This window comes from Panulirus ornatus, chromosome 58, assembly GCF_036320965.1.
Source record: "Panulirus ornatus isolate Po-2019 chromosome 58, ASM3632096v1, whole genome shotgun sequence".
Lineage (NCBI taxonomy): Eukaryota > Metazoa > Arthropoda > Malacostraca > Decapoda > Palinuridae > Panulirus > Panulirus ornatus.
In genome coordinates, this window is record NC_092281.1 from 23604962 (window position 1) to 23628213 (window position 23252).

At 41.5% G+C, this 23252-nt stretch overlaps 1 protein-coding gene across 2 annotated transcripts; it reads left to right on the plus strand.

Moving 5' to 3' along the window:
• LOC139766669 (UPF0193 protein EVG1-like) lies at positions 1 to 9661 on the plus strand. 2 transcript variants are annotated; one of them, XM_071695569.1, is made up of 4 exons: positions 1 to 313; positions 3319 to 3564; positions 5727 to 5861; positions 6560 to 9659. In XM_071695569.1, the coding sequence occupies exons 1-4, from the start codon at positions 1 to 3 to the stop codon at positions 6757 to 6759; spliced, it is 894 nt and encodes a 297-aa protein (XP_071551670.1). In that variant the 3' UTR covers positions 6760 to 9659. The 2 variants fall into 2 exon arrangements, with proteins under 2 accessions (XP_071551670.1, XP_071551671.1); XM_071695570.1 differs by lacking the exon at positions 1 to 313 and adding an exon at positions 1930 to 2394 and having other exon boundaries at positions 6560 to 9661.
• The last annotated feature ends 13591 nt before the right edge of the window (positions 9662 to 23252 follow it).

Consider the following 23252-nt stretch of genomic DNA (forward strand, 5'->3'; position numbering starts at 1 on the left):
ATGATTATAGAAAGAGATATGTGTGGCATGTATAACAGTAGAATAAAAAAAAATACTTATTTGATTTCAATTTTTGATATACATTTAAAAGATTTAACAGGTACTAACTTAAATATAGCAACATCAAAACAAAGAGTGACTACCAATCACGTGACGAAAGGCGTTTTCTTGGGCCAATCATACGCCTCTAAACGTTACCATAGAAACGGTATAAACAACATGGCGTCCGTCTCACGTCAAAATGTGGCGTCTGGAGGGATTTACGATCCTCCTAGAGTATCTTATAGTGAATCTACAAGAAAATTGCTGAAACGTAAGTATCATGCTGTTGCTGAAGTCACATATGGAAGAAAAATCTCCTTTACCAATAACAATGCGCCAATCAGATCGCAAATCGGCTTGCACAAACGTTTGTTGTAATAATAGCTCGCTCAGTCTCGTTCTACTTTAGTAACATCAATCTCGTAAAAGGATGTATTCAGAATTTCTTAGATTAGAATAAAAGTATGACGACAGAAATTTTCTTGAGCTGCCAGTACTTTTGTATTATACGATCTTATCAACTTTTGCTAATTTTGGTAGAGGCATTCATTTATCACGATATTTTTTCATATGTTGCCCTACTGCCTCCTCAAGCAATACGTTCTGCCTCATAAACATCCAAATATTCATGAAATTTTAGTGGTGCTGAAAAATGTTAGATAAACCTAATTCTAAAAATGAAATGGTCAATTCCTAGTTCATATATCTGTGAAAAGTGCGGGTACTAATTTTTCTCATAGTATGGGTTAAAAAATTATATATTGGAATGGTTGCGCGTAAAGGCTTAAATGTATTGAAAAAGTATATGAAAATAGTATTTTCATTAACGAAATCGAAACTAATATTTTTACTAGAAAGATCAGAGAATGGAAATAGTTCCCTAACGTATTCAGGGAGCATAACTTTGGCTTTAGTTTTGATGACATTATGAAATTAGAAAAAAATAGGCAGTTTTTGTATACTGTTATTAGGAATGGAGGGCAGAGGTGGTACAAATCTTGTTAATAATACGGCAATTAGACAGGGAGATGAAATTCATGACTGGTAATATGTTCATTTCCGTCAGCTTTTTAATACTTTTATGTCAATTATCTACTCTGCATAGTCCCAGCCTCTCCCCTCACACCCATCTGATTAGCTTCGAGCCTTTGTGCTCAGGTTTCTGTTTGCGCTTATTAATATTGAACACCTGAAGAAGGCGCTCATTTCTTTACCCATGTTTATAACAAATCGGAGAGCTTTGATGACCCTAATTAGCAGTCGATAAGCTTAAAGCCCAAATAATGCTGACGGCCTTCATAACCTTGGCAACTGATATGCCCAATGCACAAGTAACCATTCAACCAACGAATCAGCTTTAGTAAAATTCTAATCCACGGTAAACAAGGATATTAAGATGTAGGCCTATTCTCCTTATCTGTTGTGGATAATGTCACAGTCACAGATATTCAGGTACCTACAGGGGATACCAAAGTAGCACTGGATAAAATATTCTCCAGTATATAAAGCATAAATCATCATTAAGGTTAGATTAGGCCTAGATATTTCAGCGTTAGCCGGAGAGAATAATCTCTGGCCATCTAATGGAGGGGGAAAAAAAAAAAACTTCCTAACAACCTTTCAAGCTTTGCGGAATTTTTGGTTACGGAGATTTTCCAACTGCAGACATTGATTTCCATGTTTTAATATCGAGATCCAGATAAAGGCACTAGTCCCAGTTCAGTAACAAAGTCGAAACTGTACGTAAAACTGTTTCACGCATTTCTTTGCTTAACACATTGCAGTGTTGGAGTTTCGGAACATTTCGTTCTTGTATACATATTATTTCCTTACGACAGCTGAATGATTAATTCCTTCATCAGGAATAATTGCGGACATACATTTTTTTTTCGCCTGGTATATAACCCCGACGTCATTATCACCTTGCGTCCCCGACATATACTATCCCTAACTCCATCTCCGGTATTTAAATGATCTATGTATACAGATGTGGCCCCACCTCTTGAAGTCTCTGTAATAACAAAGGACATTTTAAACTTCTGTATGCTGTCAGCATTCACAGTTTTATCATCAAGTTTATTTCATTCATCTACTACTCTTATGTAAAAAGATTTTTTGGCATTTTTTCTAATAAGGTTCTTGCTTGATTTCATATCATGGACTGTGTTATCCTGTCTTTGCATCTCCAGAGGAATGGTTCACTATTTGCATCAAAATGGTTTAAAATCCCAAACAGTTGTGATCAGGTCACCCTTAACTCTTATCTTCGATGGTGGACAAAAGTGTCTCTAATATCTCACTGTAAAATAGCTCTTAAACCTAGTATCACTACCCCATCATCCATAGCCCTTCGTAAGTTCATTGTGACTCGTCAGTGGTGTGACTAAAGTTTATATAAGCATATTCTAATTTTGGCCTAATATACAATTTGAACTATTTGCTGAATATTCTTCATTCATATAACCGAATGCTATTCTAATAATTGTCAGGACACAATCTGTCTCTGGCAACAGGGTAATAATATCCACTCCAAGTTCCTTACATGAGTCATCCAGCAGTTATTTTCTGCTGGAAAATATTCAAAGTAAGACCTTTCTAGAGGTCCCATTCTCATTCCTTTGTATTCAATCAGGGTGAATTCCATTAACTTTGCTAATACAATCCTCTCCTCTTGCCTCCCACATGACATTGGCATCATCCACAAACACGTTCAAGTATGACTCCCAGCCCTTCTGGCCAGTCATATACATAGTTCAAGAACTTGAGCCTCACCATGTGACTGTATTGGTCCTCATAGGATAAAGCCTGAAGCTCGATATCCTTCTATAATGGTCAAAAATCAGTTATGGCTGACATACAAAACAAATTGCCAAAACAAAGACTAACAGCAGGAGCATCAAAAAAAATGAGTAATGAGGAAGTATGGAGGGAAATGCTTGAGAGAATTTTTTGAATTCATGATACCATAACTGCAGTGACAGCGCAAAACATTCACATATTGCACTGACAAGAAATAGTGTATAATTTACTAAATATCTTTTCACAGTGTTTGATGTTATGGGAGAAATGGTGAACTGTTTCCTTTAATACCAGTAGACTGTTATATATCTAGATAATTTTGAATTCTACACTTTAGCTTGCTCTCAGTTGCCATTTGCTTTACATGATGTCACTAAACTGATAATTACTAATGGAAATATATCAGAATCCTCAGATAATATACTCATCATGAACTTTAGTCAAAAATTACAGTATGGATTTCTCTTTCCTGGGCAGAGCTTCTGCAGGAGGCAGCGGTCAACTCGCAACACCAGCGATACATAGAGAGGTGGGTGGGGAGCGGCAGCTCCTTGCCTCACCACAGGGCCTTGGCGGCCCCCAGCCAGACCACTCCTCGGCATGCCAGACCATCCTCTACCATAAGCACCCCACGGCCGCATATCCAAACCAAGCGCTCCCATCAAGCTATCAAGTTGATGAAAGTGTATGAGCCCAATACGCATTATGTTCCCCCACCTCCCAGTAAGTAATGTTTTATAATGTCTTTCAAGATCATTTTTTCACCATGGGTCAGAGAGCAGGTCGCCTGAAGATTCACCTTCCCCAACTCTTACTTTGGTAAGGGTACATAACCTAATCTAACCTAAGACTAAAAAACATCAGGAGACGAATCTTCAGGTGATCCTTCAGAGAGAACTAGGGGTCCTGTATCTTTGACCATATACACCTTGTGGGTCAGCTTGAGTAGTCCCTAGTGTAATTTCTCTCTCAGACTTCAGCATGTTAATGTTATACATTTACAGCTTATTCAAAGAACAATTCTTGACAAATTGCTTGTCTAGAGGTGGGTGGTCCATGGGCACACTAGTGACAATTTACAATTGTATGGTGTTCAGGGGATTCCACAGACAATTAGATGTTGCATATGCCAGGTAACAACTGCTAAGAGAGCTAAGTTTGCCTCTCTGGCCCAAGATGTGCTCCTTCATTTCTGCCTTATATACATATGGATTACTGGAAATCATTCTGTAAACGTGCTATATATCGATCTTACATAAAACACTCAGTATCATGTAGCACGACTCAGTGCTATATTTTCCTGCAGCGGGTTCTGCACACTAGCCCTGCCTTTAGAAAAAATCTAGTCATATAGTATATTATGCAGGTTCAAGAGATGGAGTCTCCTAAGTTGATACTCCTCATACTGTATAAGTATGCAGTTACAAGGTTGGGCATCAACAGTAGCAATGAAGACCCAGAATGTGCAACTTTGCCTAAATAGTGCATAGGATGTTCCATAAAACAGTTATATTTGGCATTCCAACTGATACTAGTAGCCATGCATAAGGAATTGCTGTAGTTAGTAGAGATGATTTTGGTTAAGGACCAGGAAGATGTATCAGCATACTATATTAATGCATGCTTGACTTCATGAATAACAGCTTTGCAATTGTGCTGAATTAACATTGAAACTGGAATGAAATTTTGGAGAAGTTAAGAGTTTCATGGCTTCATGTGCTCTACCGTGGTGTGGCAGGCACCAATGGAAGAGTGATCAAAACCATGACTGAAGGGATATAGTAGAAGCAAGGACACATGACTTCATCCCACCAAACTTGTCTCCTCTGTGCAGTCAGCAAAGCTAGAGGCATCCTTGGTGGAGAGTAATACTGTTCCAAAGGAATATTAGTATAACCAGTGCAAGGATGACGACAAAGCCCATCCCAAAGTGTCAAAGTTGGCATTTTAAGAGGTAGACAGCAGGGGTGGGGGATTCACAAAACAAAAACAAACTTCCAGTGTAAAAAAGCCTTTAGCCAGATTGGTATCAAAGTTGGGGTACATGGTACCCAAAATCCACACTGCAAGCAAAATGTATTCTTAAACCAAAGTATACACAGTGAGCAAATGAGACCTTTTCTTTAACTGTTCCTGGTGCTGCTTTCTTAGAATGAAAAAGTACACACTGTGCTTGGAGTGGAAACAATAGTAAAAATTACAATTAAAAAGTAGATGAAGAGGAGAGGAAGCATTGCAAAACTGGGTTTCACAGAAATGATTGGTGAGCAAGCTGCTAAAAGTTGTTCAGCAGAGGGGAGGTTAGATGTGAGAGGGCAAATGTTGCAGAAATGGTTTGAAAAAGAGCCAGGTCTAAATTCAGTGCTTGTAGAGATGAGGTGGATCCCAGTTGCTTGATGGCAGTCAATGAGTTCCATGAACTGTTCAGCCCTCCTTGACTGGTGGCATCACAGGGACTTGGTTCTGGAGAAACATTACATTGGTGTGCTGTTTGTGTGTTTGTATAAAAGTTAAACTTAGGACTAAAGATTTGAGAGATGTACGTGTTGTGCTAAGTGTGAGATGGACAGATTTTGTGTGGTTGTGGACCAAATGCCAGTAACCTACATGTAGGTGAAACAGGAAGAAAACATTGCTACCTGGGTTTTGGAATGTTAACATACTACTAGCCACTGCAGTGCTGACTCACTGTACCATTATTGCCAGCCATCCTGGTAACCAAGCAGTAGTATCTTTCTGGTCAGTGGTTGTTTGCCACCTACAATTTGTTGTCTATATAAAGAAATCCCTAGAGCATCCAGCCACTAAACAGATCCACTGGTAATACCACTATATAAGCCAGCTAATGAAGTTTGTTGATCGATGAAATTCTTTTGTGATGGCAGAGTATGGTCCTGGGTCTAAGGAAAGGTGCCAGGAACTGATGGCATTTGGAAAGGAGGGCGTCAACAAGCATCCTATGCCTGAAACGAGGGTCCAGGATCAGGGTGATCACCCAGAGACTGATCGTTTCACTGAGTGTGAGTATCTAACATATTTTTTATGGACTTGATTGGTATCATAGAATTTTTCTTAAAAGCCAGTACCCCTGTAGAGTAGATTTGCAATGACATCTGGCAGGTAGGGCTTCTAGTGCAAAAACATCAGCCTGTTGTTCAGTGTCAGCAGATACAAAGCTGAAATTCACCTGTAATAGATCATGAGGGAACTTAGGTAGGATGTCCAAATACAAAGGTAAAGGTATTTTTATAAGCTATTATTGTTTTGCTGCACAAAATACCTTACTTCAGCCAAGGCTCTGTTTATCTCAGGAATAGCACAATAAGTGTACTTTGTACTAATGTAGATTAAATATAGTTAAGAGTATATCCAAAGACCTTTGAATCCAAGTTTGCTTCTTTTTTTGTTTTTCATCATTTGCTTTCCCACCTTTTGTAAATTTACTGAGTCCATATATCTCAGGCATATTTTACAATCTTATTTTCATTGAGACCAAGTGGTGTCTACCTCATTTTTGTGAAACCTAAACCGACATACTGTACATTCTCAATTAAATGTTTCAGATACTTCTGCTGGGTCATCTCTCATGGTGTAAAACCAGAATGTTAATGGGGGCACCACTTCCGACAGCTTACTTTACAGTGTACACAAAAATAGGTATAACCGTACAGATGAGATGGAAAAATGGAATTCAGACTATTTCATTTCTCCTTTTCAGTGGTTAACGAGATGGAGGAAAGAGTGCAGTGGCTGAAAGCCATGGAAGCAGTAGGTGCTGGGGACAAGTACCACAACCTCATAGCCACGCAACTTGCTCTGAAGCTCCGAGATCTGGAACTCATTGACCAAAAGCGTGCCAGGGACCTCACAAGGGCAATGAAACAAATGGTGGTAGTTCCCAATATTCAAGATGCATGAAAAGTAAGCTAAAAATTCACAGAACATGCTCTTACTTTTCAAAGCTTGAAGCTTTGAACAGTAATAGTTTAAGACCTCACCAAGTTAATGAAATATGAATTAGTAGCATCTGACAATAAGGATGTTCAAACATCAAGAGTTCACCGACTGTCAGTTTACAGTGATGATCATGGCAAAGATGACAAATGACCACTTTTGGTACAAAATATGAATGAAACTGTCTGCAAAAAGCCTTGTCTGCCCCCTATATGTTTCAGTGGCAATACACAGCTTAGGTTTATTGTGGATACAAGTAGTTGATGCATCTCAGGGTGAATTCAGTGAACATATCAGTGATTCCAACAGTTTGAGTACCTGCACCTGTCTTACAGTGCATCAGGTTATTTTGAGGGAACCATCTTCTTTCTTTACTTTTCTAGGCTGCCATTTCATCTTGGTAATTTTGCTTCCCTGCATTGTATTTCTTCCACCTGTGCTTCAAGATGGATGATTCTTACCTTTTTAAAGTATACCTTGGTATAAAATGCTTACAAATTTTATACTATTAACGTCCCAACTCTAAGAGGAGATCGAGTTAAAATGCCTATCGGTTTACATAAACAACCCATGCCCCATGTATTACAATGCAGTGTGAACTTCCATACCATTCTAAGCATTTCTTAGTTTTTCACAGTGCTCTCTGAAGTTCATTTGTCAAGTAAAAATGTTTATTATTCAAACTACTTCCATACTCAAAATGTTTCCACTACAACCAATCTCAAATTGTTCCTCTGGACTCTTTTGAAATATCACATATCTCATTTTATCTTTGCATCTCAGATATCAACCTCTTCTCTTGTATACTTTTGTATACTACTATATATCTTCTTGACCAGTCTATTAACTGTCATGTTTTATATGGTCATGCTTTCATTTTTTCCACTACATCCTTCTCGCATCTATATTCTCTGTCTACTCTCTTACCTTCAACTATAGTAAATAAGTTATCCATCTTTATTTTCTTTTTTAACTATCCCACCCTAAATAAACTTGGGTTCACATCCAAACATGAGGTAGTGGAATCCCTTTCATTTGAACTTCTTGCTACTGTATACTTATCATTCACCATCCACATGTTTCTTGCAAGATTCTAATGTAATGGTTACCAAACTGTAGGTTGTTTGGCAACTTTAGGGGGAACATAAGGTTTGCCTCACAGACAATTATGAAAGGTGCCCTTGAGAAAGGCTGGAGGTGTGTTCCAAGGAAAAATTACAGTTTTGTGTCTTTCAGCTAGTTTGGTAGACCACAAGAAGTTATACAGATAATATTCTGCATTATGGCTAACCCTATGCTGTTTTGTTATCATAACATTCATCATGCATTCATTATTAAAGCTACTTTCTCCTAGCAACATCACACTGAGAAAACTTTTGAACAAGTAGCAGTTGGAGCATGACCTCAAGAGTCCGTCTGTGTAATGCAGCTTTGCACCACACTCATTTCATAAAAACTATAGTTTCTTGAAGTCCCTATGAAATATAGAGCTACATATAAATTAGACAATAGATATTTCAAATAACTGTGTACATATGTATATGTGTATGTTTTTTATATTTAATCGCTGTTTCCAGCATCAGAGGTAGCGCCAGGAAACAAAGAATGGTCCATCAACTCATACACACCCACATATATATACATGTGTGGTAATAGAAAGAGGTTGGTTGAGAGAGTAGAAAAGGGTGTATTGAAATGGTTTGGTCACATGGAGAGAATGAGTGAAGAAAGATTGACAAAGAGGTTATATGTGTCAGAGGTAGAGGGAGCGAGAAGTGGGAGATCAAATTGGAGGTGGAAGGATGGAGTGAAAAATATTTTAAGCGATCGGGGCCTGAACATACAGGAGGGTGAAAGGCGTGCACGGAATAGTGAATTGGAGCAATGTGATATACCGGGGTGGACGTGCTGTGAATGGATTGAACCAGGGCATGTGAAGCGTCTGGGGTAAATCATGGAAAGTTTTGTGAGGCCTGGATGTGGAAAGGGAGCTGTGGTTTCGGTGCATTACACATGACAGCTACAGACTGAGTGTGAATGAATGTGGCCTTTGTTGTCTTTTCCTAGTGCTACCTCATGCGCACGCGCGGGGGAATGGGGTGCCATTTCATGTGTGGCGAGGTGGCGACGGGAATGGATGAAGGCAGCAAGTATGAATATGTACATGTGTATATTTGTATGTGTATGCATCTGTATGTATATGTTGAAATGTATAGGTATGTATATGTGCGTGTGTGGGCGTTCATGTATATACATGTATATGTGGGTGGGTTGGGCCATCTTTTCGTGTTTCCTTGTGCTACCTCGCGAACGTGGGAGACAGCTACTAAGTATAATAATAATAATATAATATATATATATATATATATAGCATTTATGGATCTGGAGAAGGCATATGATAGAGTTGATAGAGATGCTCTGTGGAAGGTATTAAGAATATATGGTGTGGGAGGCAAGTTGTTAGAAGCAGTGAAAAGTTTTTATCGAGGATGTAAGGCATGTGTACGTGTAGGAAGAGAGGAAAGTGATTGGTTCTCAGTGAATGTAGGTTTGCGGCAGGGGTGTGTGATGTCTCCATGGTTGTTTAATTTGTTTATGGATGGGGTTGTTAGGGAGGTAAATGCAAGAGTCCTGGAAAGAGGGGCAAGTATGAAGTCTGTTGGGGATGAGAGAGCTTGGGAAGTGAGTCAGTTGTTGTTCGCTGATGATACAGCGCTGGTGGCTGATTCATGTGAGAAACTGCAGAAGCTGGTGACGGAGTTTGGTAAAGTGTGTGGAAGAAGAAAGTTAAGAGTAAATGTGAATAAGAGCAAGGTTATTAGGTACAGTAGGGTTGAGGGTCAAGTCAATTGGGAGGTGAGTTTGAATGGAGAAAAACTGGAGGAAGTGAAGTGTTTTAGATATCTGGGAGTGGATCTGTCAGCGGATGGAACCATGGAAGCGGAAGTGGATCATAGGGTGGGGGAGGGGGCGAAAATTTTGGGAGCCTTGAAAAATGTGTGGAAGTCGAGAACATTATCTCGGAAAGCAAAAATGGGTATGTTTGAAGGAATAGTGGTTCCAACAATGTTGTATGGTTGCGAGGCGTGGGCTATGGATAGAGTTGTGCGCAGGAGGATGGATGTGCTGGAAATGAGATGTTTGAGGACAATGTGTGGTGTGAGGTGGTTTGATCGAGTAAGTAACGTAAGGGTAAGAGAGATGTGTGGAAATAAAAAGAGCGTGGTTGAGAGAGCAGAAGAGGGTGTTTTGAAATGGTTTGGGCACATGGAGAGAATGAGTGAGGAAAGATTGACCAAGAGGATATATGTGTCGGAGGTGGAGGGAACGAGGAGAAGAGGGAGACCAAATTGGAGGTGGAAAGATGGAGTGAAAAAGATTTTGTGTGATCGGGGCCTGAACATGCAGGAGGGTGAAAGGAGGGCAAGGAATAGAGTGAATTGGAGCGATGTGGTATACAGGGGTTGACGTGCTGTCAGTGGATTGAATCAAGGCATGTGAAGCGTCTGGGGTAAACCATGGAAAGCTGTGTAGGTATGTATATTTGCGTGTGTGGACGTGTGTATGTACATGTGTATGGGGGGGGGGTTTGGGCCATTTCTTTCGTCTGTTTCCTTGCGCTACCTCGCAAACGCGGGAGACAGCGACAAAGTATAAAAAAAAAAAAAAAATATATATATATATATATATATATATATATATATATATATATATATATATATATATATATCCCTGGGGATAGGGGATTAAGAATACATCCCACGTATTCCCTGCGTGTCGTAGAAGGCGACTAAAAGGGGAGGGAGCGGGGGGCTGGAAATCCTCCCCCTCTTTTTTTTTTCTTAAATTTCCAAAGGAAGGAACAGAGGGGGCCTGGTGAGGATATTCCAAAAAAGGCCCAGTCCTCTGTTCTTAACGCTACCTCGCTATCGCGGGAAATGGCGAAGAGTATAAAAAAAAAAAAAAAAAAAAAAAAAAAAAAAAAAAATATATATATATATATATATATATATATATATATATATATATTATCCCTGGGGATAGGGGAGAAAGAATACTTCCCACGTATTCCCTGCGTGTTGTAGAAGGCGACTAAAAGGGGAGGGAGCAGGTGGCTGGAAATCCTCCCCTCTCGTTTTTTTTTTAATTTTCTAAATGAAGGAACAGAGAAGGGGGCCAGGTGAGGATTTTCCCTCTAAGGCCCAGTCCTCTGTTCTTAACGCTACCTCACAAACGCGGGAAATGGCGAATAGTGTGAAAATATATATTTTTTTTTCTTTTTTTTTTGCTTTGTCGCTGTCTCCCGCGTTTGCGAGGTAGTGCAAGGAAACAGACGAAAGAAATGGCCCAACCCACCCCCATACACATGTATATACATACGTCCACACACGCAAATATACATACCTTCACAGCTTTCCATGGTTTACCCCAGACGCTTCACATGCCCTGATTCAATCCACTGACAGCACGTCAACCCCGGTATACCACACCGCTCCAATTCACTCTATTCCTTGCCTTCCTTTCACCCTCCTGCATGTTCAGGCCCCAATCACACAAAATCTTTTTCACTCCATCTTTCCACCTCCAATTTGGTCTCCCTCTTCTCCTCGTTCCCTCCACCTCCGACACATATATCCTCTTGGTCAATCTTTCCTCACTCATAGAGATCTCTCCATGTGCCCAAACCATTTCAAAACACCCTCTTCTGCTCTCTCAACCACGCTCTTTTTATTTCCACACATCTCTCTTACCCTTACGTTACTTACTCGATCAAACCACCTCACACCACACATTGTCCTCAAACATCTCATTTCCAGCACATCCATCCTCATGCGCACCACTCTATCCATAGCCCACGCCTCGCAACCATACAACATTGTTGGAACCACTATTCCTTCAAACATACCCATTTTTGCTTTCCGAGATAATGTTCTCGACTTCCATACATTCTTCAAGGCTCCCAGAATTTTCGCCCCCTCCCCCACCCTATGATCCACTTCCGCTTCCATGGTTCCATCCGCTGCCAGATCCACTCCCAGATATCTAAAACACTTTACTTCCTCCAGTTTTTCTCCATTCAAACTCACCTCCCAATTGACTTGACCCTCAACCCTACTGTACCTAATAACCTTGCTCTTATTCACATTTACTCTTAACTTTCTTCTTTCACACACTTTACCAAACTCAGTCACCATCTTCTGCAGTTTCTCACATGAATCAGCCACCAGCGCTGTATCATCAGCAAACAACAACTGACTCACTTCCCAAGCTCTCTCATCCCCAACAGACTTCATACTTGCCCCTCTTTCCAAAACCCTTGCATTCACCTCCCTAACAAGCCCATCCATAAACAAATTAAACAACCATGGAGACATCACACACCCCTGCCGCAAACCTACATTCACTGAGAACCAATCACTTTCCTCTCTTCCTACACGTACACATGCCTTACATCCTCGATAAAAACTTTTCACTGCTTCTAACAACTTGCCTCCCACACCATATATTCTTAATACCTTCCACAGAGCATCTCTATCAACTCTATCATATGCCTTCTCCAGATCCATAAATGCTACATACAAATCCATTTGCTTTTCTAAGTATTTCTCACATACATTCTTCAAAGCAAACACCTGATCCACACATCCTCTACCACTTCTGAAACCACACTGCTTTTTTTTTAATAAATTCCACTGCAATACCATCCAAACCTGCTGCCTTGCCGGCTTTCATCTTCCGCAAAGCTTTTACTACCTCTTCTCTGTTTACCAAATCATTTTCCCTAACCCTCTCACTTTGCACACCACCTCGACCAAGACACCCTATATCTGCCACTCTATCATCAAACACATTCAACAAACCTTCAAAATACTCACTCCATCTCCTTCTCACATCACCACTACTTGTTATCACCTCCCCATTAGCGCCCTTCACTGAAGTTCCTATTTGCTCCCTTGTCTTACGCACTTTATTTACCTCCTTCCAGAACATCTTTTTATTCTCCCTAAAATTTAGTGATACCCTCTCACCCCAACTCTCATTTGCCCTCTTTTTCACCTCTTGCACCTTTCTCTTGACCTCCTGTCTCTTTCTTTTATACATCTCCCACTCAATTGCATTTTTTTCCCCTGCAAAAATCGTCCAAATGCCTCTCTCTTCTCTTTCACTAATAATCTTACTTCTTCATCCCACCACTCACTACCCTTTCTAATCAACCCACCTCCTACGCTTCTCATGCCACAAGCATCTTTTGCGCAATCCATCACTGATTCCCTAAATACATCCCTGGTTGGTAAGGTTATTTAATGTATGTATGACTCATGGTGAGGTGCCTGAGGATTGGCGGAATGCGTGCATAGTGCCATTGTACAAAGGCAAAGGGGATAAGAGTGAGCGCTCAAATTACAGAGTATAAGTTTGTTGAGTATTCCTGGTAAATTATATGGGAGGGTATTGATTGAGAGGGTGAAGGCATGTACAGAGCATCAGATTGGGGAAGAGCAGTGTGGTTTCAGAAGTGGTAGAGGATGTGTGGATCAGGTGTTTGCTTTGAAGAATGTATGTGAGAAATACTTAGAAAAGCAAATGGATTTGTATGTAGCATTTATGGATCTGGAGAAGGCATATGATAGAGTTGATAGAGATGCTCTGTGGAAGGTATTAAGAATATATGGTGTGGGTGGCAAGTTGTTGGTAGCAGTGAAAAGTTTTCATCGAGGATGTAAGGCATGTGTACATGTAGGAAGAGAGGAAAGTGATTGGTTCTCAGTGAATGTAGGTTTGCGGCAGGGGTGTGTGATGTCTCCATGGTTGTTTAATTTGTTTATGGATGGGCTTGTTAGGGAGGTGAATGCAAGAGTTTTGGAAAGAGGGGCAAGAATGAAGTCTGTTGTGGATGAGAGAGCTTGGGAAGTGAGTCAGTTGTTGTTCGCTGATGATACAGCGCTGGTGGCTGATTCATGTGAGAAACTGCAGAAGCTGGTGACTGAGTTTAGTAAAGTGTGTGAAAGAAGAAAGTTAAGAGTAAATGTAAATAGGAGCAAGGTTATTAGGTACAGTAGGGTTGAGGGTCAAGTCAATTGGGAGGTAAGTTTGAATGGAGAAAAACTGGAGGAAGTAAAGTGTTTTAGATATCTGGGAGTGGATCTGGCAGCGGATGCGGATAGAACCATGGAAGCGGAAGTGAATCATAGGGTGGGGGAGGGGGTGAAAATCCTGGGAGCGTTGAAGAATGTGTGGAAGTTGAGAACATTATCTCGGAAAGCAAAAATGGGTATGTTTGAAGGAATAGTGGTTCCAAAAATGTTGTATGGTTGCGAGGCATGGGCTATGGATAGAGTTGTGCGCAGGAGGGTGGATGTGCTGGAAATGAGATGTTTGAGGACAATGTGTGGTGTGAGGTGGTTTGATCAAGCAAGTAATGTAAGGGTAAGAGAGATGTGTGGAAATAAAAAGAGCGTGGTTGAGAGAGCAGAAGAGGGTGTTTTGAAATGGTTTGGTCACATGGAGAGAATGAGTGAGGAAAGATTGACCAAGAGGATATATGTGTCGGAGGTGGAGGGAACGAGGAGAAGAGGGAGACCAAATTGGAGGTGGAAAGATGGAGTGAAAAAGATTTTGTGTGATCGGGGCCTGAACATGCAGGAGGGTGAAAGGAGGGCAAGGAATAGAGCGAATTGGATCGATGTGGTATACCGGGGTTGACGTGCTGTCAGTGGATTGAATCAAGGCATGTGAAGCGTCTGGGGTAAACCATGGAAAGCTGTGTAGGTATGTATATTTGCGTGTGTGGACGTATGTATATACATGTGTATGGGGGTGGGTTGGGCCATTTCTTTCGTCTGTTTCCTTGCGCTACCTCGCAAACGCGGGAGACCGAAAAAAAAAAAAAAAAAAAAAAAAATATATATATATATATATATATATATATATATATATATACATATATCCTGGGGGCCTTGAAGAATGTGTGGAAGTCGAGAACATTATCTCGGAAAGCAAAAATGGGTATGTTTGAAGGAATAGTGGTTCCAACAATGTTGTATGGTTGCGAGGCGTGGGCTATGGATAGAGTTGTGTGCAGGAGGATGGATGTGCTGGAAATGAGATGTTTGAGGACAATGTGTGGTGTGAGGTGGTTTGATCGAGTGAGTAACGTAAGGGTAAGAGAGATGTGTGGAAATAAAAAGAGCGTGGTTGAGAGAGCAGAAGAGGGTGTTTTGAAGTGGTTTGGGCACATGGAGAGGATGAGTGAGGAAAGATTGACCAAGAGGATATATGTGTCGGAGGTGGAGGGAACAAGGAGAAGAGGGAGACCAAATTGGAGGTGGAAAGATGGAGTGAAAAAGATTTTGTGTGATCGGGGCCTGAACATGCAGGAGGGTGAAAGGAGGGCAAGGAATAGAGTGAATTGGAGCGATGTGGTATACCGGGGTTGACGTGCCGTCAGCGGATTGAAGCAGGGCATGTGAAGCGTCTGGGGTAAACCATGGAAAGCTGTGTAGGTATGTATATTTGCGTGTGTGGACGTATGTATATACATGTGTATGGGGGTGGGTTGGGCCATTTCTTTCGTCTGTTTCCTTGCGCTACCTCGCAAACGCGGGAGACAGCGACAAAGTATAATAAAAAAAAAATAAAATAATATACATATACATGCTTGTTGAGAGAGCAGAAGAGGGTGTGTTGAAATGGTTTAGTCACATGGAGAGAATGAGTGAGGAAAGATTGACCAAGAGGATATATGTGTCAGAGGTGGAGGGAAGTAGGAGACCAAATTGGAGGTGGAAGGATGGAGTAAAAGAGATTTTGAGCGATTGGGGCCTGAATACAGGAGGGTGAAATGCTTGGAAGGAATAGAGTGAATTGGAATGATGTTGTTTACAGGGGTTGACGTGCTGTCATTGGATTGAACCAGGACATATGAAATATCTGGGGTAAACCATGAAACGGTCTGTGGAGCCTGGATGTGGAAAGGGAGCTGTGGTTTCAGTGCATTACACATGACAGCTAGAGATTGAGTGTGAACAAATGTGGCCTTTTTCGTCTGTTCCTGGCACTACGTCGCTGGAGAGGGGGATGCTATTTCATGTATGGCTGGGTGGCAATGGGAATGGATGGAGGCAGCAAGTATGGATATGTCTGTGTATGTATATGTTTAAATATATATGTACATGGGGAGGTGATAACAAGTAGTGGTGATGTGAGAAGGAGATGGAGTGAGTATTTTGAAGGTTTGTTGAATGTGTTTGATGATAGAGTGGCAGATATAGGGTGTTTTGGTCGAGGTGGTGTGCAAAGTGAGAGGGTTAGGGAAAATGATTTGGTAAACAGAGAAGAGGTAGTAAAAGCTTTGCGGAAGATGAAAGCCAGCAAGGCAGCAGGTTTGGATGGTATTGCAGTGGAATCTATTAAAAAAGGGGGTGACTGTATTGTTGACTGGTTGATAAGGTTATTTAATGTATGTATGACTCATGGTGAGGTGCCTGAGGATTGGCGGAATGCATGCATAGTGCCATTGTACAAAGGCAAAGGGGATAAGAGTGAGTGCTCAAATTACAGAGGTATAAGTTTGTTTAGTATTCCTGGTAAATTATATGGGAGGGTATTGATTGAGAGGGTGAAGACATGTACAGAGCATCAGATTGGGGAAGAGTAGTGTGGTTTCAGAAGTGGTAGAGGATGTGTGGATCAGGTGTTTGCTTTGAAGAATGTATGTGAGAAATACTTAGAAAAGCAAATGGATTTGTATGTAGCATGTATGGATCTGGAGAAGGCATATAATAGAGTTGATAAGAGATGCTCTGTGGAAGGTATTAAGAATATATGGTGTGGGAGGCAAGTTGTTAAAGCAGTGAAAAGTTTTCATCGAGGATGTAAGGCATGTGTAAGTGTAGGAAGAGAGGAAAGTGATTGGTACTCAGTGAATGTAGGTTTGCGGCAGGGGTGTGTGATGTCTCCATGGTTGTTTAATTTGTTTATGGATGGGCTTGTTAGGGAGGTGAATGCAAGAGTTTTGGAAAGAGGGGAAAGTATGAAGACTGTTGTGGATGAGAGAGCTTGGGAAGTGTGTCAGTTGTTGTTCGCTGATGATACAGCGCTGGTGGCTGATTCATGTGAGAAACTGCAGAAGCTGGTGACTGAGTTTGGTAAAGTGTGTGAAAGAAGAAAGTTAAGAGTAAATGTAAATAAGAGCAAGGTTATTAGGTACAGTAGGGTTGAGGGTCAAGTCAATTGGGAGGTAAGTTTGAATGGAGAAAAACTGGAGGAAGTAAAGTGTTTTAGATATCTGGGAGTGGATCTGGCAGCGGATGGAACCATGGAAGCGGAAGTGAATCATAGGGTGGGGGAGGGGGTGAAAATCCTGGGAGCCTTGAAGAATGTGTGGAAGTCAAGAACATTATCTCGGAAAGCAAAAATGGGTATGTTTGAAGGAATAGTGGTTCCAACAATGTTGTATGGTTGCGAGGCATGGGCTATGGATAGATTTGTGCCCAGGAGGGTGTATGTGCTGGAAATGAGATGTTTGAGGACAATATGTGGTGTGAGGTGGTTTGATCGAGTAAGTAATGTAAGGGTAAGACAGATGTGTGGAAATAAAAAGAGCGTGGTTGAGAGAGCAGAAGAGGGTGTTTTGAAATGGTTTGGGCACATGGAGAGAATGAGTGAGGAAAGATTGACTAAGAGGATATATGTGTCGGAGGTGGAGGGAACAAGGAGAAGTGGGAGACCAAATTGGAGGTGGAAAGATGGAGTGAAAAAGATTTTGAGTGATTGGGGCCTGAATATGCAGGAGGGTGAAAGGCAGGCAAGGAATAGAGTGAATTGGATCGATGTGGTATACCGAGGTTGACATGCTGTCAGTGGATTGAATCAGGGCATGTGAAGCGTCTGGGGTATACCATGGAAAGTTGTGTGGGGCCAGGATGTGGAAAGGGAGCTGTGGTTTCGGGCATTATTGCATGACAGCTAGAGACTGAGTGCGAACGAATGGGGCCTTTGTTGTCTTTTCCTAGCGCTACCTCGCACACATGAGGGGGGAGGGGGATGGTATTCCATGTGTGGCGAAGGGAATGAATAAAGGCAGACAGTGTGAATTGTGTGCATGGGTATATATGTATGTGTCTGTGTGTGTATATATATGTGTACATTGAGATGTATAGGTATGTATATTTGCGTGTGTGGACGTGTATGTATATACATGTGTATGGGGGTGGGTTGGGCCATTTCTTTCGTCTGTTTCCTTGCGCTACCTTGCAAACGCGGGAGACAGCGACAAAGCAAAATAAATAAATATAAAATAAATAAATATATGCTTGTGGCATGTGAAGCATGGGAGGTGGGCAGATTAGAAATGGTAGTAAGTGGTGGGATGAAGAAGTAAGATTATTACTGAAAGAGAAGAGAGAGGCATTTGGACGATTTTTGCAGGGAAATAATGTAAATGACTGGGAGATGTTTAAAAGAAAAAGGCAGGAGGTCAACAGAAGGGTACAAGAAGTGAAAAAGAGGGCAAATGAGAGTTGGGGTGAGAGAGTATCATGAAATTTTAGGGAGAATAAAAAGATGTTTTGGAAGGAGGTAAATAAAGTGTGTAAGACAAGGGGACAAATGGGAACATCAGTGAAGGGGGCTAATGGGGATGTCATAACAAGAAGTGGTGATGTGAGAAGATGGAGTGAGTATTTTGAAGGTTTGCTGAATGTGTTTGATGATAGAGTGGCAGATATAGGGTGTTTTTGTTGAGGTGGTATGCAAAGTGAGAGAGTTGGGGAGAATGATTTGGTAAACAGAGAAGAGGTAGTTAAAGCTTTGCAGAAGATGAAAGCTGGCAAGGCAGTGGGTTTGGATGGTATTGCAGTGGAATTTATCAAAAAAGGGGGTGACTGTACTGTTGACTGGTTGGTAAGGTTATTCAATGTATGTATGACTCATGGTGAGGTGCCTGAGGATTGGTGGGATGCTTGCATAGTGCCATTGTACAAAGGCAAAGGGGATAAAAGTGAGTGCTTAAATAACAGAGGTATAAGTTTGTTGAGTATTCCTGGAAAGTTTAATGGGAGGGTATTGACTGAATAGGTGAAGGCATGTACAGAGCATCAGATTGGGGAAGAGCAGTGTGGTTTCAGAAGTGGTAGAGGATGTGTGGCTCAGGTGTTTGCTTTGAAGAATGTATGTGAGAAATACTTAGAAAAGCAAATGGATTTGTATGTAGCATTTATGGATCTGGAGAAGGTATATGATAGAGATGCTCTGTGGAAGGTAGTAAGAATATATGGTGTGGGAGGCAAGTTGTTAGAAGCAGTGAAAAGTTTTTATCGAGGATGTAAGGCATGTGTATGAGTAGGAGAGAAAAGCGATTGGTTCTCAGTGAATGTTGGTTTGCAGCAGGGGTGCGTGATGTCTCCATGGTTATTTAATTTGTTTATGGATGGGGTTGTTAGGGAGGTGAATTTAAGAGTTTTGGAAAGAGGGGCAAGTATGCAGTCTGTTGTGGATGTGAGCTTGGGAAGTGAGTCAGTTGTTCGCTGATGATACAGCGCTGGTGGTTGATTCAGGTGAGAGAAACGTGTGAGAGAGAAGAAAGCTGAGAGTAAATGTGAATAAAAGCATGGTTATTAGGTACAGTAGGATTGGGGGACAAGTCAATTGGGAGGTAAGTTTTGAATGGAGAAAAACTGGAGGAAGTGAAGTGTTTTAGATATCTGGGAGTGGATTAGCAGTGGATGGAACCATGGAAGCGGAAGTGAATCATAGGAGGTGAAGGAGGGGTGAAGGTTCTGGAAGCGTTGAAAAATGTATGGAAATCGAGAATGTTATCTTGGAAAGCAAAACTGGGTATGTTTGAAAGAATAGTGGTTCCAACAATGTTACATGGTTGCGAGGCATGGGCTATAGATAGAATTGTCGGGAGGGTGGATGTGCTGGAAATTAGATGTCTGAGGACATGTGGTGTGAGGTTGTTTGATCGAGTAAGTAATGAAAGGGTAAGAGAGATGTGTGGTAATAAAAAGTGTGTGGTTGAGGGAGCAGAAGAGGGTGTTTTGAAATGGTTTGGGCACATGGAGAGAATGAGTGAGGAAAGATTGACTAAGAGGATATATGTGTCGGAGGTGGAGGAACGAGGAGAAGAGGGAGACCAAATTGGAGGTGGAAAGATGGAGTGAAAAAGATTTTGAGTGATTGGGGCCTGAACATGCAGGAGGGTGAAAGGAGGGCAAGGAATAGAGTGAATTGGATCGATGTGGTATACCGAGGTTGACATGCTGTCAGTGGATTGAATCAAGGCATGTGAAGCGTCTGGGGTATACCATGGAAAGTTGTGTGGGGCCAGGATGTGGAAAGGGAGCTGTGGTTTCGGTGCATTACACATGACAGCTAGAGACTGAGTGCGAACGAATGGGGCCTTTGTTGTCTTTTCCTAGCGCTACCTCGCACACATGAGGGGGGAGGGGGATGGTATTCCATGTGTGGCGAAGGGAATGAATAAAGGCAGACAGTGTGAATTGTGTGCATGGGTATATATGTATGTGTCTGTGTGTGTATATATATGTGTACATTGAGATGTATAGGTATGTATATTTGCGTGTGTGGACGTGTATGTATATACATGTGTATGGGGGTGGGTTGGGCCATTTCTTTCGTCTGTTTCTTGCGCTACCTCGCAAACGCGGGAGACAGCGACAAAAGCAAAAATAAATAAATATAAAATAAATAAAATATATGTTGTGGCATGTGAAGCATGGGAGGTGGGCAGATTAGAAATGGTGTAAGTGGTGGGATGAAGAAGTAAGATTATTACTGAAAGAGAAGAGAGAGGCTTTGGACGATTTTTGCAGGGGAAATAATGAAAATGACTAGGGAGTGATTTAAAGAAAAAGGGAGGGAGGTTCACAGAGGGATACAAGAGTGGAAAAAGAGGGCAAATGAGAGTTGGGGTGAGAGAGTATCATGAAATTTTAGGGAGAATAAAAAGATGTTTTGGAAGGAGGTAAATAAGTGTGTAAGACTAGGGACAAATGGGAACATCAGTGAAGGGGGCTAATGGGGAGGTCATAACAAGAAGTGGTGATGTGAGAAGGAGATGGAGTGAGTATTTGAAGGTTTGTTGAATGTGTTTGATGATAGAGTGGCAGATATAGGGTGTTTTTGTTGAGGTGGTATGCAAAGTGAGAGAGTTGGGGAGAATGATTTGGTAAACAGAGAAGAGGTAGTTAAAGCTTTGCAGAAGATGAAAGCTGGCAAGGCAGTGGGTTTGGATGGTATTGCAGTGGAATTTATCAAAAAAGGGGGTGACTGTACTTTTGACTGGTTGGTAAGGTTATTCAATATATGGATGACTCATAGAGAGGTGCCTGAGGATTGGCGGAATGCTTGCATAGTGCCATTGTACAAAGGCAAAGTGGATAAGAGTGAGTGCTCAAATTACAGAGGTATAAGTTTGTTGAGTATTCTGGAAAGTTTAATGGGAGGGTATTGACTGAATAGGTGAAGGCATGTACAGAGCATCAGATTGGGGAAGAGTAGTGTGGTTTCAGAAGTGGTAGAGGATGTATGGATCAGGTGTTTGCTTTGAAGAATGTATGTGAGAAATACTTAGAAAAACAAATGGAGTTGTATGTAACATCTATGGATTTAGAAAAGGCATATGATAGAGTTGATAGAGGTGCTCTGTGGAAGATATTAAGAATATATGGTGTGGGAGGCAAGTTGTTAAAGCAGTGAAAAGTTTTTATCGAGGATGTAAGGCATGTGTATGAGTAGGAGAGAAAAAAGCGATTGGTTCTCAGTGAATGTAGGTTTGCGGCAGGGGTGTGTGATGTCTCCATGGTTATTTAATTTGTTTATGGATGGGGTTGTTAGGGAGGTGAATGCAAGAGTTTTGGAAAGAGGGGAAAGTATGCAGTCTGTTGTGGATGAGAGAGCTTGGGAAGTGAGTCAGTTGTTGTTCGCTGATGATACAGCGCTGGTGGTGATTCATGTGAGAAACTGCAGAAGCTGGTGACTGAGTTTGGTAAAGTGTGTGGAAGAAGAAAGTTAAGAGTAAATGTAAATAAGAGCAAGGTTATTAGGTACAGTAGGGTTGAGGGTCAAGTCAATTGGGAGGTAAGTTTGAATGGAGAAAAACTGGAGGAAGTGAAGTGTTTTAGATATCTGGGAGTGGATTAGCAGTGGATGGAACCATGGAAGCGGAAGTGAATCATAGGAGGTGAAGGAGGGGGTGAAGGTTCTGAAGCGTTTCAAAATGGTATGGAATTTTTCGGGGTGAGATTGTTATCTTGGAAAGCAAAACTGGGTATGTTTGAAGGAATAGTGGTTCCAACAATGTTACATGGTTGCGAGGCATGGGCTATAGATAGAATTGTCGGGAGGGTGGATGTGCTGGAAATGAGATGTTTGAGGACAATGTGTGGTGTGAGGTGGTTTGATCAAGCAAGTAATGTAAGGTAAGAGAGATGTGTGGAAATAAAAAGAGCGTGGTTGAGAGAGCAGAAGAGGGTGTTTTGAAATGGTTTGGGCACATGGAGAGAATGAGTGAGGAAAGATTGACCAAGAGGATATATGTGTCGGAGGTGGAGGAACGAGGAGAAGAGGGAGACCAAATTGGAGGTGGAAAGATGGAGTGAAAAAGATTTTGTGTGATCGGGGCCTGAACATGCAGGAGGGTGAAAGGAGGGCAAGGAATAGAGCGAATTGGATCGCTGTGGAGTATACCCGGAACCCAAAGGTGACCAAAGGTTAGACGTGCTGTCCCAGTGGATTGAATCAAGGCATGTGAAGCGTCTGGGGTAAACCATGGAAAGCTGTGTAGGTATGTATATTTGCGTGTGTGGACGTGTATGTATATACATGTGTATGGGGGTGGGTTGGGCCATTTCTTTCGTCTGTTTCCTTGCGCTACCTCGCAAACGCGGGGAGACCGAAAAAAAAAAAAAAAAAAAAAAAAAATATATATATATATATATATATATATATATTATACATATATCCTGGGGCCTTGAAGAATGTGTGGAAGTTGAGAAACATTATCTCGGAAAGCAAAAATGGGTATGTTTGAAGGAATAGTGGTTCCAACAATGTTGTATGGTTGCGAGGCGTGGGCTATGGATAGAGTTGTGCGCAGGAGGATGGATGTGCTGGAAATGAGATGTTTGAGGACAATGTGTGGTGTGAGGTGGTTTGATCGAGTAAGTAATGAAAGGGTAAGAGAGATGTGTGGAAATAAAAAGAGCGTGGTTGAGAGAGCAGAAGAGGGTGTTTTGAAATGGTTTGGTCACATGGAGAGAATGAGTGAGGAAAGATTGACCAAGAGGATATATGTGTCGGAGGTGGAGGGAACAAGGAGAAGAGGGAGACCAAATTGGAGGTGGAAAGATGGAGTGAAAAAGATTTTGTGTGATCGGGGCTGAACATGCAGGAGGGTGAAAGGAGGGCAAGGAATAGAGTGAATTGGATCG

Bases quoted from the DNA above. Each gene is read 5' to 3' on its own strand.
- LOC139766669 (XM_071695569.1), top strand. From the start codon at position 1: ATGATTATAGAAAGAGATATGTGTGGCATGTATAACAGTAGAATAAAA. The intron at 314-3,318 runs GTAAGTATCATG...TTTCCTGGGCAG, and splicing joins TACAAGAAAATTGCTGAAAC to AGCTTCTGCAGGAGGCAGCG. The intron at 5,862-6,559 runs GTGAGTATCTAA...TCTCCTTTTCAG, and splicing joins GACTGATCGTTTCACTGAGT to TGGTTAACGAGATGGAGGAA.